This window comes from Trachurus trachurus (genome assembly GCF_905171665.1).
Source record: "Trachurus trachurus genome assembly, chromosome: 6".
NCBI classification, from domain to species: Eukaryota; Metazoa; Chordata; class Actinopteri; order Carangiformes; family Carangidae; genus Trachurus; species Trachurus trachurus.
Genome location: NC_139897.1, coordinates 5,765,961 through 5,786,270, shown reverse-complemented (window position 1 = coordinate 5,786,270; position 20,310 = coordinate 5,765,961). Strand labels below are relative to the sequence as shown.

At 39.9% G+C, this 20,310-nt stretch overlaps 1 protein-coding gene across 1 annotated transcript; it reads left to right on the top strand.

Annotated features, from left to right (window-relative positions):
• Window positions 1–751: 751 nt before the first annotated feature.
• On the top strand, window positions 752–17,984 carry scamp2 (secretory carrier membrane protein 2). Its single transcript, XM_083974014.1, has 9 exons — window positions 752–924; window positions 5,342–5,419; window positions 5,711–5,797; window positions 7,033–7,144; window positions 8,803–8,931; window positions 10,641–10,800; window positions 11,777–11,878; window positions 14,592–14,709; window positions 15,830–17,984. The coding sequence occupies exons 1-9, from the start codon at window positions 868–870 to the stop codon at window positions 15,977–15,979; spliced, it is 993 nt and encodes a 330-aa protein (XP_083830140.1). The 5' UTR covers window positions 752–867; the 3' UTR covers window positions 15,980–17,984.
• The last annotated feature ends 2,326 nt before the right edge of the window (window positions 17,985–20,310 follow it).

The window sequence follows — 20,310 nt, the reverse complement described above, 5'->3', positions numbered from 1 at the left end:
TAGCCAAAGACGGTTTAGTACAGTATCTTTGATGTAGCCATCACTAAATTTCCACGCATTTACTTATTGTTTACAAAATAATTCTGTATAATTATTGGGATTTTACTTGATTAGCCTAAAATATAAAAATAAATATAAAATTACCCATGACACTGATTTAAAATCAGTACAGCACATGCACAAAAAAGCACAAAATTACGCCTATTTCTGTGATTTAATGTTCTTATTTTATGACCATCCACTACACCACTTGGTATGAGATATTAAAACCTTCATAATTTTAACAAAATTAAACAACAATTATCCATATAATGATATTAGATCCATGTCGTGTGCTTTAATCTTTAAACATAAAATCTGTAATTTAGGCTACTGTAGGGATAATACGAAATCATATCATGGTAATGACTTTAAGCAGTCATCATCGTTAGCACTCACCTTTATAACTAAAGGCAATTATAGTTACTTAGCAACAACATTACTACAGACTTGCTATACTTTTGAGTAGCTATTATTACTGGAGTTTGCTGCTATGTAGGCCTAACTACTGTATTTGATGACGCTGAGCACATCATTTAACTGTTATAATGACGCATTCTCACGTGAAACATGAAAACATAAGGGAGCATATAAGGATAAAACCTTCTCATTACGACAGTGAGCAGAAATCCACAGGTGGCGCACCTTTACTGTGTGACTGTTAATTGTGTCAACTGACGTACACGTCATCGCCCAGCAGCGTCAGGGCGCATGCGCGGACAACTTGACTCGAGGAAGTGAGGAGGAGAGGCAACACAAGCGACAAAGACGAGTTTGTTGTTTATTCCCCACTCAGAGAGGACAAACTAGCTCCGCGGCCTTTTCACCATGTCGGGATTTGACAACAACCCGTTCGCAGCGCCTGACAGCGACAACCCTTTCAATGTAAGTGTTTCATTTCGGTGTTAGATGTAGTTGAGTAGCTGGTAAGGAACAGTCTCTAGCCTGGGCGCTGACATATCATTTGCTAAAAGGAAACTTGTTGGGAGGATGTGGGGGCGGGACATACCGCTGCTCTCTTGAAAGACATTTGGCAAAGGTGGCTGATTGACAGCACTGAAACCAAACAACGAGCTTTGCCGGAGAAAAGGGCGGGGTGTGCTTTGGGTTTAGTTGCAGGAAGTTAAACCGTAGCTAGTTAGGAATGTGTGTCAAACCTTTTTAGCTTCATTTTAACTGCTACTATTCAATTCGAAAAGCATTGGTATCACTGTGTGGATTCCCTGATGTGTCGAATATGATTTAATTGTGTGTACAGTAATATGTAATTTGTTTAATTCAATAGTGGGTACTGAGATTCCTTACTTGAGTAGGCTAATACCACAGAATACTCAAAATGTACTAGCCTACATAACATGCAAAAGTACTGACAGCCACAAATAACTTATTCTATCTGGCATTAGTAAGGTGTTGATACTCAGTGTTAATCAGGCAGCATTTTGGTCTTAGGTCTTCCTGCTGGAAGTACAGTTTCTATGCAGTTGGATAGTTGTGTACCATGAGATGATATAGCAGGTTTACTATTGTACCTCCATCTGTGCTGTTGACTTTCTCATCTACAGGATGCAGCTTTGAAGTCCATTCAGTCTATAAAAAGCTGTGTAACTTCATTGTCTTTGTGTGCTAAAGCAGTATTGAATCTATATAACATTTAAACATACAGCTTGCCAGCAATCGTTGAGTTAGTATGCATCAATACTTGATTTTTCAATGTTTTAGAGGCTCACTTTGACGCAAAAATGTGTAGCCTATGTTTATTTTTGCTTACATTGTGTTAATGATGATGTCTCACTTCTAGTAAGTAACAGCTGTGATATCTTTACTTTGATCCTGAATGTGAGTCAAGGTCCAAAAATGAAGGATTCTGTAACTGCCATGATTCAGTTTGAGTACATTTTACCTCATCGTCCGTCTTGATTAAATGCCCTTATACTTTAAACCTCAAATTTGAAATCTTGACCCACTATTATCATCATTATTTACATATTTAATATTCCGAGGTACAATCTTCTTGGTTTCCAACACAGGAAAACCTATGGAGTCTGTTTAGTGTCTTGTGTATTTTTTCTTTCAAGGATTTGACCTTTTTTTTTTCTGTGTAGCTGTAAAACCATAAACACGCTTTTCTATCATCATCATGAGACTATATCTTACTCAGTAGCTCAAGCTGAACATTTGCAGCAAAGGAAACATGTTAGCAGGCCCACCCCCCTCTCTCTGAGCGTGTCATTTGGTCACAAGTAGCTTCTTCAAAAATGTGTGTGGGGGTTAACATGCAGCATGAGAGATCAATGGGATTTAACCGACTAGTTACAATGGACAGTTTGTAATATGTGACTTTAGCTGCTGAGCAGATAACATCTAATCTAGGTTATAGCACCCACTGTTTTCTGCCACCTGATTTTTAAAATCTGGTTTGATTTATTATTTTATTTCATTATTTTATCAGGTAGCTACTAAATGTCGAGGAATTTTATCAAAGCTTGTTTGTTGAAGTTTGTTGTAGAAAAACCATCAGTAAATTGAGACATCATGACTTGGTAACCAGGTAACCAGACAGATTTTATGACTAACTACCTATATTGACGTTGCACTTTAACAGTAGTGCACAGTCATATTTAGTATACCATCTGCACAATAACCATGACGTCAGTGAAGACCACTGTTTGCTTGCTGGGTGTGGAAGTGGCTGAATAAATAACCCAGTCACAGAATATGTCACTTCGCTGGTTAAATCCAAACAGGCTTCCTGCCTGTGGTCAACGTCTAAACAGTTGAAATATTTCCAACGCAACCCATTGTGCGCCCTTTGTGACCTTGGAATTAATTGTAGCATTTTTCCCAGTCGTGTATCTATAATTTGTCACACTGTCGAGTGGTTGAATGTGATAATAAATCTGTTCAGCAGCCGTATTCAGCTGTAGATTATGAAATAAGTGCAGTAGCCACGCCCTGACACACTCCAAAGGCTATCAGAGCAAATCCTGTTTCCTGGTGCAGGGACAGAGATGGAAGCAAGGACATCATGTTGATTTGAGTCCAAATTTATTTTCATTGTTTCAGATTCAAACAAGTCGTCAAATCTTCAGAGCTGACTGAAGAACGTAGCCTGCACACCTCCTTGCTGCTGCTTTAGACATCGTAGTGGCTCCTCTGAGCCTATAGTCCTCCTCGGTGAGGTTTTAGTGGTTTTCAGCGCTACAGTGCTCTTCACTGGCTGCCGTTTAGTGCTGTGTCATCAAAAGGCACAAGCAGTGCTTCAGTTGTGACTCAGCAGGATACTTCCCCTGCCTTTACATATGGTAAACACAGTTTGCATGATAAGTTTTGAGTGTCTCCTTAGGCAGCAGGAAGACGTTCCTGTTACAAGATGTTAGATACAGTATGAATGAATATTTAGGTAGTAGTAGTAGTAGTCAAATCAGTTTGAAAGGGTGTGATCAGCTGCATTTTTTTCATCAGTTCATTGAACTAGCATAATACCTGGCATTTACAGTACCCATAATGCCAGGTATTAAAGTGTTGGGACTGTTGAGTCACACTACATCCCTGTCTCCTACTGGGAATGTTAACAGGTGTGTCTGGAGCAGATAAGTTAGTGAGGTCACACTGGACATCACATGACCAGCCGTGTGGAGTTGTCATGTGAGGTTCTTGTTCTTAACTCATGCTCGTAGAGGACACACTGACACAGATGTGTAGCAACTGTTGTTACTGTGGTTCAGCTTTGTCACAGGTTTAGTTTTATTGAACACTCATTTCCTTGTTTATTAGGAAGAGCAGGCTAAAACAAATGCAACACTCCTCTCTGGTGACGGTTATTGTTCAGTTTTTGTTGAAACTGGTTCGTGGTCACAAATGCGGCGATACAGACATGATGAAATGATATTTGATATAACCTACTTCAAATGGTGCACCATAAATACACTAATACATAAAGACATATCAGACGTTGCACTTGATATAGGTATTGTTTTTAAATCGAAATGTGGGTCAGAGACAGTTCACAGAGCCAAGACCAGGTGAGGGTGACGAAGGTCTGAGACAAAGGCCAGAGAGATGAAATCCTGGTGGACCAGAGAACAAAATAGTCCAACAGCCCGGGAGTATTTTGGACAGTAAAGGAATGTGAAATATTCTCAGAGGACCTGATTCTCAGTCAGAGGCTCATGGGTCACACCCACACCATATTAGATGAATACAGGTTTCTCATGGCTGGACTTGAGGTGTAAGATTGCAATTCATGCTGGTTAATCAGTCATAATAATCAATCATGTTATTATCTTTATCATTAATTCATTGGTCAGCCATTTTATTTCAATAACTCAACAGTGTTGGCTATAAAATGTGAGAGGACAGTGAAACACGTTGTCCACAGCTCAAGGTGACATCCTCAGGTGTTGTGTTTAACAGTGAGTCTAAAACAAAAAAATATTCTGTTTTCTGTCATGTAAAACTGATCATTGATAGATGATTACTCTCTCATTTGAATGTATTTGCCTTGTTCATTCCCTTTATGTTGGATTACATCTGCTTTCTTTCACAAAATCCATATGACAGTGAGAAAAGTGTTGGTTCACTTTGAACTGAACTAAATCCAGTAATGCGGACCATTTTTAGGTCAGTGATGCACTTCGGTTTAGACCAGAGCCTTGGAAAATCTCATGAGCTGCTGTATCATTTATAGACGGTTCAGTTCTTTGATTATTCATATCTCACCAGAGCCAATTAATGTTTACCAGTAACCCATGCCCCACTGCTGAGAAAAGACTTCTTCTGAGCTAATGATTTATCAAGACCTTCACAGGTTATTGCAATAATAGCTTGGTGTGTTACTTGGTCAGAGGAGTATGGTACCAGACTCAACCTCCAGTGCATCAGGAGTGAACGTTCCTGCAGGGGAGTGAGTTCTCGTGGAGATAAGATAAACACCACAGTAGTAATATTAGTGTGTTTTTAAGAGGGAAAATAAATGCCAAGACTCGAGATTAGAGGACGTTTGAAGTCCAACAAATATTTAAAGCACCAGTGCTGCTCACTGTGCTCAGGCAGCCCAAATGCAGCAGGAAGTCCCAGGTTCAATTCCCTGCCGACATGATTGTACGCTGTTTGTCATTTCCCCACATTTCCTGCACTGGTCCGGTGGTGCATTGTCCAAGAGTCCAAGTTAAAGATGTTTGAGAGCTGGCTCTTTATGGCTCAATCAGAGAATTAAGTCAATTGAAAAGGATTGAAGTAGTGAACTGATGCGTTCAGTGTGTGTGAGTAACTGATGGTGATGATTTGTGTTGTTTCTCTCCAGGACCCGTCTGTCAGACAAATGACCAACTCCAGTGTAGAACCAGTTGAACAGTACAGCCCGTTCCCTGCCCAGTCCACAGTAAGAATCTGAAACCACCACCTTTATCTTTGTTCTTTTTCTTTTTCTTCTCAATTAAAATTTTTAGTTCAACCTTTTTCCCCTCTGCCCTTTTTCCTCTTGTTTAAGATTTGATCATCCTTGTCTTTGCTGTTTTTTTCTGCACATTGTACTTGTGTATCTCCTTTTTTTGTTTTTCTTGTTCTGTTCATCCCTGATTCCCCTTTTTAGTTTTCAATTTTCATTGTTTGTTCGTCTTTCTTGTTGTCTCATCTCTCTCACACCTCTTTATTTGCTTACCATTTTTTCCAGGAAGGCTTAGCTACTCACACAACTCCAGCCTCCACTGCTCCCTACCAGCCCGCTGTATTACAGCCATCCACAGAGCCCAGTCCACAGGTGAGTTACCTATCAGCGCCAAAACTTCCTCATCATTATTATCTGTTACAGTAAAAGTAATCAAAGGACAACAGTACAACAGTTTCCTCGACCGGGAGTTGTAAACTGCAGCTCTGTTCTGGTTTACACAGTAGGCAGAGCCGTGCTGCAGGCGTCTACAAAAATAGCACAAAAAAATAAATAAGAAGAAACACTGGACATAGAGGGGAGTGAACAAAGTGACAAAACAAACAGAAAATTAGAGCAAAGCTAAATAAATAAACCGAATACAGAAAAACAAGAGATAGTGTGGAGAATTTTTTTTAACCATATTCCAGTAAAAAAAGAAAGAAAAAAAAACGGGATGATTTTTGAACATAATAAATCTTTATCATTTATCACTTAGCTAGTAACCCTTTAATGGACGCTCCATGTTACAGGATCCAAAGAGCAACCTCCAGTGTGATCTGAGACATTACTAATCTAACACATGATGCAACAACGCTACATTAAATAGCTAATGCCAGGCCAAATAATGGCCTTTCAAATATTTCACTGACAGTCCACGCTTTGTTTTTAAGAGACCTGGCTGTTCAGCTCTGCTGTTTGGCCTGAGGCACAAACTACATTAAGAATTTTGCAATGTGTACTTTGCATTTGTTTACTTTATGATTACAGAGCTCAACGCCATCATAGAAATACATGGTTGTAATCATAGGCAGCAGTCAGCTGGATGTAACATCTGCAGCGACTGGATGAGAGTAAGGAGCCGGCCGTCCATGCAGCCTCACAGTATCTCCCCCTCAGTGTTACCTGAGGACGGTCGCTGGCAACACAAACATCCTCTCAGTTTACACAATATTATAATGAGCCTGCTTGTTCCTCTGGTAAAGTCATAAATATTCATAGCACTACAGATAACCTACATCCTTCCTTCTTTCTGCTAAGCCAGACGGCAGATATGAAGATCAGGAATATGTGTTTTCAGACATTCAGTGTCATGGCCATGTAAGAAGTAAAAACACATGTACGGCTCCATAAGCACTTGTAAAAATGCACATCTACACGTTTGCTACAGTACACATTAAACTGGTTATCTTATTTTGAAATGTTGCGTCGCCATCCTTTTGCCTCTGCACCATCTATACTGTATGTAACATGAGCTGCTGACGTGTCTCTGCACTAATGTCACCAAGATAAATTCCTGAACATCCACTGTGTTTGTCGACTAAAGTGTTTGTGACTCTCCTGTTCAGGCGACTGCTGCTGCAGCTCAGGCCAACCTGCTGAGGCAGCAGGAGGAGCTGGAGAGAAAAGCTGCTGAGCTGGACCGCAGGGAGCAGGAGCTCCAGAGCAGAGGCCCCACAGGTCATTAAAGACCTCTTCTCTTCCTCCTCCCCTCCTTCTTCCCCTGCCCTGCTTTCCTCTCCTTTCCTCAGCAGCAGCCCTCCCAGAACACTCCCAGAAATAACACAAAACATAAAAATGTTTAACAATCAACACAAAATTACTGAATTGAGGTCACAGACTCTTCGTTGATTTAGCTTTTCTTTCCTTTTTTTCTTTTTTATTAATGAACATTTAAGCACACATTACAAGACCGTTACACAGGCCGTTAGACATGTACAGAACCGTATTACCCAGGGGGCAAAGCAAAAAAACGGACACGAAGCGTTGTAAAAGGTTTGACACCAGAAATGATATCTAGGAACTTCAAGGATTAAAACCTGGGTGGACAACCCGGTCAACTAGCTGCTGGAAAGCTACAGGGGCCAAAACCCCTCTTCTTGGGTAGTTTTCCTGGCGAAATTATGTAAATGAAAATATTTAGGTACTGCATTGGCATAAATAGTCCTACAAAATTTGGCAGAGAGTATCTTGACACATAGGGGGAGGCATAAAAAAAAGATTCTTTGCAACTTGTTGCAACTAGATTTTAAGATATCACCCTCAACATCCCAAAAAAGACAAAAAAAAAAGTACTGTTCGCCTGACAAATTCTCATGAAAATTATTATTTTTCAGCACTTTATGGAGAATATCTATGTCTAACATGTATATAGAAAACATGTTATGTATGTATATAGCTAGTTGACTAGGTTGTCCACCCAGGCTTGAATTTCCTAGATATCATTTCTGGTGTCAAACTTTTTACAACGCTCCGTGTCTGTTTTCCAAAAAACTGGGATTTTGCCCCCTGGGTATATGGGACAGAACAAACCAGAGAATGGACAATGGAACTGTGAAAAGGGGTGTTGATCAGGCATATTGAATTTGTTGGGAACAAAAACAGAGAATAAAGAGGTTAATAAAAAGAAAAAGGGGGAAAAGGAAGGGATGAATGGTGTGAAGTAGTGTTTCAATGGATCAGCTCTGGACAAATTGTACTGTATGAATGGAGACCAGGTGTTATTGTAGTGGGTGATATTGTCTTTCATGGTGAATGTAAGTTTTTCCAAATTTGAATGATCAGTTAGCAGGTTTTGCTTTTCAAATACAAACAAAAACCGTTAGAGGTTCAAACGGTTTGAAGGTTAAAATCTGGTTTTCTTTTCTTCATACTGTATCTTTGTTCATTCAAGCCGGAACACTTTTATGCCTCCATCCGTGTCAGGAAAGCCAGAGACGTTATGTTTCTGGGCTGTTCTCCTGAACACAATACCCAAGTTCAAAGTTCAAGGTCACTCACTGTGATCTCACATTCTTGGGAGTGTGACATATCAGGATTAGCCAAAGGGAATTTCATTACATTTGGCACGAACATTCACTCAGACTTAAGGGTGAAGTGATCAGAATCAGTAGAACCATATTTTTCTGCACAATGGGGAGTCTAAGTACTAGTACTCACTATATATTTGCTCCATGTCAATAAATCTTCCTAGAAATAAAAACCAGGAGGTATTTTGATGGTAGATTGATCATGATTTAATAGAGCAGGCCACTCTCTCTTTTCAGTGGTGGATGAAGTGGTTGGAGCCAGCCCAGTCTCTCTCTCTAACAGGGATGTTACTGTCTCTGTCCTAACAGGTAAAGAGAACAACTGGCCACCACTTCCCAAGAGCTTCCCCATCAAACCATGTTTCTATCAGGACTTCTCAGAGGAAATCCCCCCGGAGTATCAGAGAGTGTGCAAGATGATGTATTATCTCTGGATGTGTAAGTACATAGATGTAGATGGTAGGTGTGTTGGGCTAAAAACGTGAATGATGATATAGTTTCTGTATGTAGTAAGGATTATTGTTGACAGTTTTAAGCATTAGCATACAGAAAATGCCACAAAAGCCTGTCACAATCATGACATAACCACCTGATCACAATTATTTGAGCTGACCACAATCATTTTGCATAATGGTTCAAATATAAAAACAACTGGATGAAGCTAACAGAAATGTCATATTTCCATCACTATTTCCTCATCGTTTTCCACTGTTTGAGGTTTGACTGGTCCTCTTGATGACATCATCACGTTGCGCCCCCTTCTTCTTCCACTATGGTTGAATTACACATGAGTGGAACATTGCAAACTGTTTATCTGGTTATCATTTCTAATATTCAACAACCACATTTCTATGAACATCTACTGACATTGGTGTCATGGATATATAGGTTTGTACTATAGTAGTACTAGTGACCTCAAATGATCAGAAAAAGACAATTCAATCGTTAATAATAGGCTACTACTAATAATACTAAAATTTCATGATTGTGACAAACCTAGGCCTCATCATACAGTACTAATAGTATTATGTATTTAAAAACTTCACTGCTTTGATTCACTCACTGTTTGAAAATCTAAACTTAGGTTTGCTTAAAGGGCTAGTTAAAATGTTTCGCAAATTTGCCTATTGTCTTAATCCCTATAGTTTTAGGAGTAGGTTCATTACCTTTAATTGTCGGTGCAGGTGCAAGCTGTTTTTAGATTGACGGGACAGAGACGCGAGCTGCTCAGCTAATGCAATGGAGGCTCATGGTATTTCCATGTTTCTCTCATCAAACTAAATACACAATCCAACAACTCCAAAACACTTTCGTGGACAAGATGTGACCTGCACATTCACCACGCTATGAAATAATAACATACAGTATAATAGTGTAACATTGCGACACATGAAGCAAGTACTCACAACTACTTGTGCTTTTGAAATCCGCCCAGCAGCCATGTGTGGGATGTAGTGCATTTGCCTCGAAAACAACTCTGTCTCGTAACGTTCCATTATTATTTCATAACGTGGTGAATGTGCAGGTCACAACTTGTCCACTAGAGTGTTTTGGAGTTGTTGGATTGTGTATTTGATGAGTTTGATGAGGGAAAGGGGAAAATACAGCACGCCGTGCAGAGCTCACGTCTCTGCCCCACCTATCTAAAAACAGCTTGCACCGACAATTAAAGGTAATGAACCTACTCCTAAGACTAAAGGGATTATGGCAAAAGGTGAATTTGCCTAAATGTTGAACTATCCCTTTAAACATTTGCTGTGTTTGAATGATTAGTGCATTGTGCACAGTCACTGTGATCACTCACAGAAAATGATCAAATGTAAAAATGCCATCTTGTGGAAACATAAGCACTCTGCATGCAGGGACACTGACACCTGAAATGTCTTTCTTCCTTAGTTCAGTGGGATTTATTTAGACACTGACTTTATGACCCTTAGTGATATTTTTTGTGTCACCTTCTTTTTCTTAGCTTTAGCCCAGTTTGGTATTAGTACATCTTAACATTGTGTTGTTCAGATCTGTGTAGCATTACTCAGTTGTCACACCAGTTGACCAGTGGTCTCTGTTTGCTGTATACATGAAGATCAAGCTGATTTTCCAGATGTTATCAGTGTGACTGACACCAGGCTCCCTCTGTGTTTCCTCAGTGAACTGTGTGACTCTGTTCCTCAACCTGCTGGCTTCTCTGGCCTTCTTCACTACTGAAACAAGCCATGGAGTGGATTTTGGCCTGGCTATTCTCTGGCTCATCCTCTTTGCTCCCTGCTCCTTCCTCTGCTGGTACCGGCCCGTCTACAAGGCCTTCAAGTGAGTCGGTCTTCTGTGCAACACTTTTGTGGTTGAGTTGTATTGTGTTGTCTTAGTAACAAGTCTGGAGTGGTCTGCAATGAATGGACCACATTGCTTGCACTGGTCTCTGAATCTGCATTCTGAACAAAGCTCAGGTAACAGACACCCAGTTTACACCTGGCATTAAAGGTGCTTTCACACTGGACCTTTTATTTTTGTCGCTGGCGACAAGTTTACACATTAAGTCAATGCAAACGAGCGACTGAGAGATTAATTGCTCAGGCGAAAAATTGCTGGGGCTCCGAGCGACAGTGACTGAGCGACCGAACGATTTTTCGCTTTGTCGCTTGAGATGAGAAATCCCAAGTCTCTGGCTGTCAGTCGCTTGTCGCTCAGCGCTGATTGGCTGCCGTAATCTATGCGTAACTATGACAACTACTGAAATCATGGAAACGTAATACAACTCCGCCGTTCCGGCAGAGCAAAGCCGGTTTGACGTTGTACGGCGCTTGTGGGACTTCCACAACAGGTAAACGGCGGTAACAGGTACAATGCCAGCCGTGCTGGACCAATACAAACGGGAAGAAAAGAGCGACTCCGAGCGAGGTGAAATTCACTGTACTCGCTGGAATGACGTCATCAGAGCGATCTGTTGAATTGTTCCAAAGTGACGAGCGACTGCAGCTGAGTGACAGAGCGATTCTTTTGGCGCAACATGAGTGACAGGTCCGGTGTGAACCTTAGCATGCGTCTCGTATCCAGATTCTATCTGGATACAGTCTGACCGGATATCATTTACACCTGGCATCAATATGCTTCAGTGTCCACATTGAGATCCAATCACATATTTCAACCAAACTACTGTAAATGAGACAGGTGTAAAAACACAAGTTAGGCTATCAGTTTAATAATGAAAGTGCCAATGTTGATCTGAAAACGTGTTTGTCCATATAGATGTAATATGTTAGTGACATACATGTTTTCTCTTCTCTAGGACTGACAGCTCCTTCAGCTTCTTCTTCTTCTTCTTCGTGTTTTTCTGCCAAGTGGTGATCTTCATTATCCAGGCCGTGGGGATCCCTGGCTGGGGCAACAGGTGAGTCACACTCTGTGTGTGTAACATTTGTTTGTGAGAGATTAGACATAATATTTGTAATATTATAATAAGTTCCCCCCTCCCTTTGGTACATTTGTTCAACTCCTGGGCCTTGTTTTAGAAAGCAGGTTTGGTGAGTTTTGGGGTTTTTGGTTTCAAAAGCCAGTTCAGCTTGACCAGTTACCATGGAAACATACTCTGTGAACCGAACCTGCTCGCTGGCAGGTTTTCTCCAACTAACCTGAGTTTGTGAAGCCTGAAGTGATATTAAAGTGCGTATAGTTCACTATACTTACACGATTATTAGACCTTGATTGGATGTTTTATCAGCATATCATTAGTTTGAAGTTCTTGTTTTTCTGCACCGTCAATTTATCTGAACATTATTCTCAGCCTTCACATCGCTCACATGACACATTATGGCCACATGTGCAGCTCAGAGCAAATTCTTTGTCTTGCAACTTGTTTTTTATTATTATTATATTTTCATATAGATATAACATCGGTAACGCAAAGCATGTGTCCATGGCAACCGTCTGTCAGGCTGTGAGAAACGTCACTGAAACGTCTAATATACACGTTGTAGTGTTTCACTTTGACAGAATAGCAGGTATCAATCTATCAATAATCAGTGTAGTATGAAGAGATGATGCACTCATCAATTTGTTTCCAGATGTGATTGATGCATAGACATTTTTTTATTTTTTATTTTCTATTCAGGAGATTGTAACAAAAGAATTTCCCTATGGGGATCAATTAAGTCATTCTGATGTTGAATGCAGCCACTGGGGCAGGTTGAACAACATCATGACTGCTGGTGATGATGTTTGAACTATATTTTTATATTTCATCTTTAGTTGCTTTTGTTGGTTTTGTGTCTGTTTAAGTATACCTGCACAAACTGGAACACGCAAGATAAAACTTTTCTTCTTTTTTTTTCGATTAATACAATCAGAGCTTATGTTCTTTTGCAGCTGCTACACAATCAAATGTTTTTTTGGTTTTTGGAATATGCATGCACTCATATTCTGCATCAGCATTCATAAATATGTCTAACTCCACTCGTGAGAAGTAGGAGGCTGGAGTGTATTCCATTGATGAGGGCTGGAGTTTAACTCGGGGTTAGATTAACTCAGATTTGATTGAACTAACTGTTTTGAAACTGAAAACTAAGAGTTTGACAGGTCAGGGTTAGTCAACCCAGAGTTCAGGTTTAACTCAGAGTTAGTGAACCCTGCTTTCTGAAACAGGGCCCTGGTGAGTTTTACTTGAGGTTTCTTGTCTTCAGTGTCTGCGTTGCTTCAGTCAGCTGACCTATATGCTACTGTCCTCTTCCTTTTCTCTTTTTTTTTATCACTCTGCATTCCTCCATCTCTTCTGACAGAGACTTTCCATTCTTCAGCCTTTAGTCGACTGCCTCTGCTAACTCTGTAAGTTTCTGCTGCTCACTGTCTCTGCCACCTTCTGCCAACACCTGCTCTCCTCTCACTTTGACAGATATAAAGTTTGGTTTTGGCAAAAATGAGTTGAGTAAGTGGACTGGCTTTACACTTCATGAGAGTAATCAAGAATAACACTCAGTATATGAGTCACATTATCACTTCACAAGTCTATTTCAAAACCAGATGTGACTTGGCCTCTGTTTCCAGGCTGCTGCACTCTGGAGGAATCAACTGATGAGTTCAGGCTCTTCACATTTTGAACTGTTTTAAATACTGGTCTTAGATTATTTTTAGTTCTTGCCTTTTTTGTCATTTTATTTTGTGTTTGGAAATATTTTATCTGTTAATATTGTTATGGAAACAGATTGAAAGTATTGAGTGAAGATAAATGTGAGTAGAAGCCCATAGGTGATGATTAAGCAGGATTTATTTTATATAAGTCTGTATTTTTTTTTTTTTTTTTAAGCCTTTGATTTTAAAGTGGCACTTTCAGGGGTGAGCCCAGTCCATTTTGCATTTCATAATGACACTTGTCTTGTCATTAAGGAAATTTGCATCATGACAAAAAGACAGTGGAGTGGATCCCATCTTATTGTTTTTTATATTTTCCAGTGCTGCATTAGTGATGCAAAGTTCAACTACTTCTTCTTAACAACAAAGGGGCTTCTGAGATATTAATATGGAAATGTCCCCACTCCCCAGACATTGAAATATGTTTTATTTGATCTTTTACAGCATGTATTCATTAATTATATTTTTTATGATGAATTTTTAATATATTGTACTTTATATTTGGAATTAATAGATCTTCAATTTATCATAAACATAAGGCAGACAACAAATTACAGTGAATCAATGAACAAGTTAAAACAAATAACAATTTAATTGTAAATTCATTAAAAAAAAAAAAAACACTATATCACTAACTTTCCTCATACTCTTTGCTAACCTTGTTTGCTAATACAGTTTTCCCTGTTGGAGTGAATGGATTGCTTTAATACCTGGTATATTTTAGCACTGGCAACAAGTTACCTGTTTCAAGGCAAACAGTGTTCATATTTGATGTATTGACTGATATTATCTTTTCAAATCAAGTTGTTATGTCTGACGACCTTCGTCCTTCTTTTTGCATTCTCTCAGCTTTTCACTCTGCTTCTTCAACACATTCTTCTTTTCTCCCTAAATGTAACCAAACTGCCATCTAGGACACTGCGCCTGTAAACTGTACATGTGAACAAAATGTGACTATCAGTAATTTTTTTTGACTCTAGTGGCTGGATCGCTTCCTTCACTGCCATGAGTTCAAACAAGGCAGTGGGAGCCATCATGATCATCGTGGCCATCCTCTTCACCATGTGCGCCGTGCTGGCCGTCTTCCTGCTTAAGATGGTAAAAGTTCATTCATTTCTCCTAATATATTTCCAAACTGAAGAAAAAGATCTCCGCACACTTGGATCGATTGCAATTTCACTTTATTCAAGGCTAAGCTTTCGGTCTCAGACGACCTTCATCAGAGCAATACACTGAGACAATGGACAGGCAGGTAGAAGAACCTGTTCTTCTACCTGCCTGTCCATTGTCTCCATTGTCTCCATTGTCTCATTGCTCTGATGAAGATCCAAGTGTGTGGAGATCTTTTTCTTCAGTTTGGACACTTTTGATACCTCCAGCACCTTGGCAGAGAGCCAGCCGGGTGAAGCGGCAGCCCCCTTTTTGCATATCCTAATATATTTCAAAAGGGATGCAGTGCACCGATGCGGCTTTTTCGTTCCCAATGCAGATACTGATATCTGGGCTTAGTGTAACAGCTGGTACCCGATATGATCCAATACCACTGTTGGATTAATAAACTGTATACCTTGCCATTTAGAAGACAGTGAATGCATCAGGCTTGATTTTAACATTACTTTCCTGACTTTTGCAAAACCGTGTCGCTCTGTGTTGGTTGTCTACCGCCCTGAGAGACCTTTCTACTGCATCTACTGTACTTAATGGACATTTGTAGCTCATACAACCCCACTTCAAAAAAGATGAACTATCCCTTTAATATCGGCTCGGTGCATCCCTTAATTTTCAATTCCATGTTGTGTGTCAGCACAGAGGGGCTTTGATTTCAAGTGCTCAAGGCCTTTTGTTTGATGTTATTTGAGTATCTGTTGTTATTTATAAATGCTTAATAACTGTACAACAAGCCACAACGTGGCTTCACTGTTTGTTCTTTTAACAGTCCCATGATTTCCAGCTGATTTCCTGAAAAAAAGTAGTTGATGTTGGTGTAGGATATTTTCAAGAAAGACCTACTCACTGTGGTGGTTATTATGAAGTAGTTTTTAGCCAGTGTCATTGAAATAGGGGTAAACAGTGTATTTGGTGCGAACTGATGCAGACCAGTAACGTCTGAACCAGTGAGTAGCATGATGAGAAATGGTAAATAGACTGTTTTGGACAGTTATTTTCGATGTAGCCACTCAGGGACACCATTTACTCACCAATCTCCTCTCGTCTGCAGGTGCACAGCATGTACCGCCGGACCGGAGCCAGTTTCCAGAAGGCCCAGCAGGAGTTCTCACAGGGCGTGATGTCCAATAAAACCTTCCAGACAGCCGCCGCCGGTGCAGCTTCCTCCGCTGCCCAGGGAGCCTTCCAGGCAAACAACTAAATATTAGATTTGGCCAAGATGAGCTCAGATGGAACAGGTCAAGGTCTATATGTTATCAGGTCTGGATGGCTGATTGAAGGGGTTTAACTGAAGACTTGGTTGGCACCAAGGGGAGCAGCTCCTTCCTTCATGATCTAACCTAATAACGTATAGACCTTGAACTTGGTGAGGCTGCGTTATCAGCCTCCCTCCTTTTACCCCCACCATCACTGCACAACATGTAATTCCCCAGGTAACCCTTCCTCCCACCTGCGGACCAGTGAGCAGCTGTGCGTGGGTGTGAAAGGGCAACCGGGGGGGAAGGTCACACATGAAGTGCATTTGGAGGTGGAAAGCATGAATGAAGTTAACTGATTGCTATTTCAGTGTGTCCTTGCTTTGTATATTTTGTGTGCACTTTTTTTGGCAATGCTCGTAAGCGTAATGTGCGACTGTGTCGTTGTGTGTACTGTATGTGAGCGTGTGTGTGTGTGTGAGTGCTGGAATGCTGGTCACATATACTCATGTGGCCTCAGGATGCTTGGGTGTTTTTTCCACACTGATGGTGGATCCTGATTGTGTAATATAAATAAGATGAAGTGTTTCTCTCATTGATTTGGCTTTTTTTTTTCTTTTTTCTTTGTCCTGAAAAACATTCCCCTTTATTGCTGAACTGAATTTGTCCAACTTTTGTGTGCTGCAAATTTCATTCTAACAAGGAAGAAAACTAATCCGTCATGTAGTTAATTGGTAATGAATGGATATTACTCTTACTCTGATTATTAATTAGAATCTGGCATCATAATTAATTTAATGAGGAGAAGTACTAATACTGGACTGGCAGCCTCCTCCGTCACTTTGAGCTTTCAGGTTGCAGCAGCGTGCTGTCAGGATTTAAAATGTGCCTTTGAATTCTCTCTGGAACCAAAATTTTGCTTTGACCTTTTGTAAAAACCACTGTGGTATCACTGGTGGACGTGTTTTTTATAATGAGTCTTAGTTTCACGTGACTTGTTGCGCTTCGTCTCTCGTGCTTGTAAACAGCAAATTTAATTTAGAAAACCGACTAAATGTATGGGCACTTTCTCGCTAAAGCAATAAACACAAGTTATTTTTCTTTAGATGCATTTTGAAGCGGCTCCAGCTTCACCTTTGAACACAGCCTTGCTTTAGTGTCGTTTCTAAGGAAACCAAAGTAATACTGAGTTTAAAATGGACATTTTTTGCCAGTAAAATAAATGCCTTTACACCCAGTAGACCTACACCAGTTCATACGGTTTGTTTAAAGGACCTGAGTCAGAGACCTTCCTCTGTTCATTTACACTAGTAACTCTAAATGCAGCAGGAGGGTCAGGGGATTTGTTCATGTTTTCATGCAGCAGCATGTTGAGAGGTGATTCATTAAAAGTCATCAGAAAATACCTTAGACTTTTTCCTTTTAAAAAAAATCCTTAGCTGTGCTGAGATTTGACATTCTCAAGCATAAAACAGGACAAAAACCCCAGATCTGTATCGGAATTAACATTTCCACTGGGCCTGTGTGAATTTGCCTTAAAAGTAACAAGAACAATCAGAACAGAAGGCCCAGCATCACCAGTACACAGCTGCAGGTGTTGCATTTTCACTTCCTCTGTTTATTTCACTTCACAATATAATTACAATCCTCAAAAGTCTTCCTTTTACCTCTGTAAGATAGCACCCTGCTCTAAATTATTTGTGGACTGATGTATATTTTCTATGCGGTTTCTTATTGTTTTAAAACATGCATATGTGTGTTTTATTTGATGTAATGTATGTACTGTTATAAAACATCGGCTTGGGTGTGATATATGTCAGCGTTCCTGAACAATCACAGATAATTTGTGTGACGTTCCTGCAGCAGATAAGGGTCTAATTTAACATCCATGATATAATACAGGATTTGTATTAATTCACACATCTGTGTGCTTTGTATTAGCAGAACACAATCCAGAGCCTTTTGTATTTCAATATTGAATATAGTATCTAATAAAATGCTTTGCTTTCAGTTCAAGCTGCATGTGGTGTTTTCTTTACTTTGTTATAACCTTATTAGTATGATAACTTTCTATTTATGAGATTTTACATATATATTGACATTAAAAATTTGACCACAGGTTGGTAACAACCCAAGTAATCCACATATACAATCAGGGCCGTAGCCAGGATTTTTGAAATACCGAGGTCATAGTCGTGGTGCGCGGGGGGGTGGTGTCAGAAATTTGGGGCAATTTTATATTAAAAGGCTTCAATCTGGTGCACTTTGACAGATAAAAACTACACACATCATATTAGATTAATGCCATTTTTTATGATATTATCATCACTAGTGATCATCCAGAGAAGACCCAACTTCACTGAATTCTGATGAGAACACACCACCTATTACAAACAGTAGACTAGCTCCTCACATTCGTAGCAGCCACAGAGTAGCAAAAATATTATATTATAAAGTTTAATTCCAGCTCGAAAAAAAAAAGTCTGAAATGCAATGTGATGGTCCTGGTTGTTAACATAAAGATTAACAGGTTTCTAGGGTGAAGTGTGCACTCTTTTTTTACCATAGCTATAGCCTACTATTTTTGGGTGACTTCCTTCTGGAGCGTCAGCTGTGTTCCTCACTTTGAAACAGGCCCAGGAAGTTTGTTTGCTTTTCCTTATACAGTAGTTAGCACAAACATACATCTGACTGCTCCTTGTTGCAGCAAATTTTGGTTTGTGTTATAATTGGTTATTCACGTTGTTTAGCTATGTAGTATTTCACATTTCTATGCATATTTTTTATTAGTAAAATATTGGTGTCAAACTTAATTTTGGTTGTATGGTCTTCTTTGAATGGGAAAATATGAAGAGGTCTAGGTGAAATCAAAATGAGCCAAAAACAGTTGTATTTGGATGGAGTGAATATTATGACACAGGCTATTAGTGAAATATAGCCTAATTAGTTTTCCAAAGGTCAAATTCCACCTGGACATACGTATCTCTGATAATAAAACAGCTGCAAAATTGCTCAGGTTCATTTTTTTAGCATCTACTTTTACACAGTTAGCCTACACATTACTTATTCATTTGCCTGATATCCCATGATTCAAAGGTAGATTTTACTCTAATGTGATTTTTGTTAGTATTCTTACTAGGCAGAGATGAAAAATTTACATTTTCTACTGTAGCCTAATCCAGACATGTCTGTAGTAATCTCACCGGTCTTAGCTTTCTTTAAATAAATAAATAAATAAAAAAGACTGAAATAAAACTAATGGTTGCCTAAACTTTACACCGTATGCTCTTTGTTAAATCTGTCCAAAATTTTTTAGAAACAATTTCACAGTCTTTGTTTGTGAAATATTTGTGCTTGTGCACCACATATGCTCACATCTTGTGCATCTCCTGGGGGCTAAGCCCCCCTGTCCTTAAAACTTAGTGACGCCCCTGTCTGTAAACATAAAATGTATCATGTCACTGTGCTTTTCACATAAAGTTGATGGAAGAATGGACAGTGCAGTAGATGCCCCCTCAGTATAGTATCTGCAGGAAAGAGGTCTCTGCTCTCCCCCACTTAGCTCAACTAGTGCATAGTGCAGGACACAGACAGTAAACGGCGCTGAATTGACCCTATTAAACAGCTGTTTTCTCCGCATACATGAGGTTCCGTCCCGAAATAATACAGCGCTTCAAGTGCACGTATGTACGAAACTTTTACAGTGTAACAACTGGTTGGAAAGAGCAGTTTATCTAGAGCCAACTCACTCAGTAGCCTTCTCCTCCATGCACGCAGGCTCCGCGACGCGCTGCATCACTCGCTTTTTCCGAATGAATCGCCCTTTTTCCCGCGACCAGTAAACAAACACCAGCGTACGTGAGGGCGTCAATAAACAAGAGCATTATAGGCCTACCGGAATTGTTTGGACAAGAGAGGAGTCACTCAGTCACCTTCCATCTGTCCTCCCTAATACTTTGCACTTTTTTTTTTTTTTTTTTTTTTCATTCATTTGGCCGAAAAAAATACCGAGGTCATGACCTCGGTGTCCTCAATGGTAGCTACGGCCTTGTATACAATGAAGTTCTGTGTAATGAATTGAATAAGTAGTGAACACATGAAGAAAAGCAGGAGGTGCAGAAAGCAGCAGGAATGTGTCAGTGTTCAGAAAGTCTCCTGTCTCCTATCAGAGCTCATTAACATCAACTGCTTTAGTCCTAACTGATGCCTAGAAAAAGGTTTGTCATCACCAAGGTGTCACACAAGAAGCCTCTCATGACGGGTCAACACCTTCACAACCTTATGTTGAACTTCATACTGACGCCGTTGGTTACAGACGTGTTTATAAACCCCTGAA

Bases quoted from the DNA above. Each gene is read 5' to 3' on its own strand.
- scamp2 (XM_083974014.1), top strand. From the start codon at position 868: ATGTCGGGATTTGACAACAACCCGTTCGCAGCGCCTGACAGCGACAAC. The intron at 5,798-7,032 runs GTGAGTTACCTA...TCTCCTGTTCAG, and splicing joins CCACAGAGCCCAGTCCACAG to GCGACTGCTGCTGCAGCTCA. The intron at 11,879-14,591 runs GTGAGTCACACT...TTTTGACTCTAG, and splicing joins ATCCCTGGCTGGGGCAACAG to TGGCTGGATCGCTTCCTTCA.